This window comes from Phoenix dactylifera, unplaced genomic scaffold (assembly GCF_009389715.1).
Source record: "Phoenix dactylifera cultivar Barhee BC4 unplaced genomic scaffold, palm_55x_up_171113_PBpolish2nd_filt_p 000693F, whole genome shotgun sequence".
Taxonomy (NCBI): Eukaryota; Viridiplantae; Streptophyta; class Magnoliopsida; order Arecales; family Arecaceae; genus Phoenix; species Phoenix dactylifera.
The window spans coordinates 39,404-40,911 of record NW_024068076.1 but is presented as its reverse complement, the minus strand read 5'-3'; the positions used below and the strand labels follow the sequence as shown (position 1 = coordinate 40,911).

General features: G+C 45.6%; 1 protein-coding gene across 1 annotated transcript; it reads left to right on the top strand.

The window, feature by feature from the left end:
• Positions 1-1,162, top strand: LOC103695760 (chaperone protein dnaJ 20, chloroplastic-like). The gene has a single exon (XM_026800649.2). It carries the CDS (start codon positions 444-446, stop codon positions 969-971), a length of 528 nt encoding a protein of 175 aa, XP_026656450.2. The 5' UTR covers positions 1-443; the 3' UTR covers positions 972-1,162.
• The last annotated feature ends 346 nt before the right edge of the window (positions 1,163-1,508 follow it).

Below are 1,508 nucleotides of genomic sequence, written 5' to 3'. Positions count from 1 at the left end.
CCGGCCTCATATTAGATGTGTACCAATTATATAGCATTATCTATTTTAAAATGCCATAAAAGTTAACCACATATCTTTAAATACAAAGAGGTTGATATGACAAGTCTTTTTTTTTTTTTTTTTTTCTGATTTTATTTTATGATGTTATATGCACCTTGCCCTGACTCTTTTGGAAGCCTTTTTTTTTTTTTTTTAAACTTCTCAACATTTTGAACTTCTAGAAGAACAATAAAAAAAGTTCTATTGCAAGAAACGTGAAGTGTACCAATCATTCAGACTTCTAGAAGATTGATGGCTCGCAAACCCAACGCGTGGGCTTTACAACCTTCTCTCCTCCCCTCCGCTCTATAAACCAACCCATCCAACTCCAAATCCTACGCGAGCGCTCTCCATTACTAAAACTAAATCATTTCTCTCCACAAGGCGAGAAAAGAAGAAATCCAATGCTTTCTCTCTCCTCTTCTTTCCCTTCTCTCTTGCATCCGCTTTCTCCTCCTCCTCCTCTTTGCAGACCCTCTTTGTTTTCTACTCATCGAAGGAGGACTGCTCTGAGGGTCTCGGCGGCGGCGCTGCCGCAGTGTGCGCCTGCGGGGACGATGTACGAGCTGCTGGAGGTGGCGGAGACGGCTGAGCCGGCGGAGATAAAGGCGGCGTACCGACGGCAGGCGCGGAAGTGGCACCCGGACGCCTGCCGCTCCGCCTGCGAGAAGCCCTTCTTCGCGGAGCAGTTCATGCGGGTGCGCGCGGCCTACGAAGTCCTCTCCCACCCCGTTCTCCGCCACGACTACGACCTCGCTCTCCGGGCCGTCGGCAGCGGCGCTGGGGTTAGGTTGGGGGGGCGAGAAAGTTTCGGGGATTGGGAGGTCCAGTTGGAGGTGCTCCAGAGGAGGATGGCCCGGGCCGGGCGGGAGGCCACTTGGGCGAGCAGGATGAGGAGGAGCGCCGCCCATCGCTCTGCCTCCGTAGTCTGATTTGACTCATGGTCCGTGCTCCTATCAATTTCTGGATGGTGGAAAGCATTCCCAACGATGATCATTTCTAAGCATAGATTTGATAGAGTCGAATTTTTGTTTCAGTTCAAGTATTTGAGTGGATTTGCAGAGGTTTAGTTAATAAAAGCGCGGCGTGCAGATAAAAACACATAAGCAATGCACGACCTCAAGCATGAGCATCTAGCTTCTATACATAGATATCTACACCCATCCACATTCATACATATATAAATATATATATATATATATATATATAGACTATGCTCTATTTGAATGAATCTAGAAGCAAACTTGATCTCTTCTAGAGCCATTCGATCCTGTACCAATCCTGAAGTAACAAGAGTCTCGGTTAATAGATCAACACTCTCCTTTCTCTCCATTACCCACATTTCAGGAAAAAAAAACTTCATTAATTGTTTGTACAACAACACCACATTTCAAAAAAAAAAAAAACACTTCATTAATGAAGTATTTATTCTGTGGTGTTTCTATTTATCACCGCAGAGTATGGTGTTT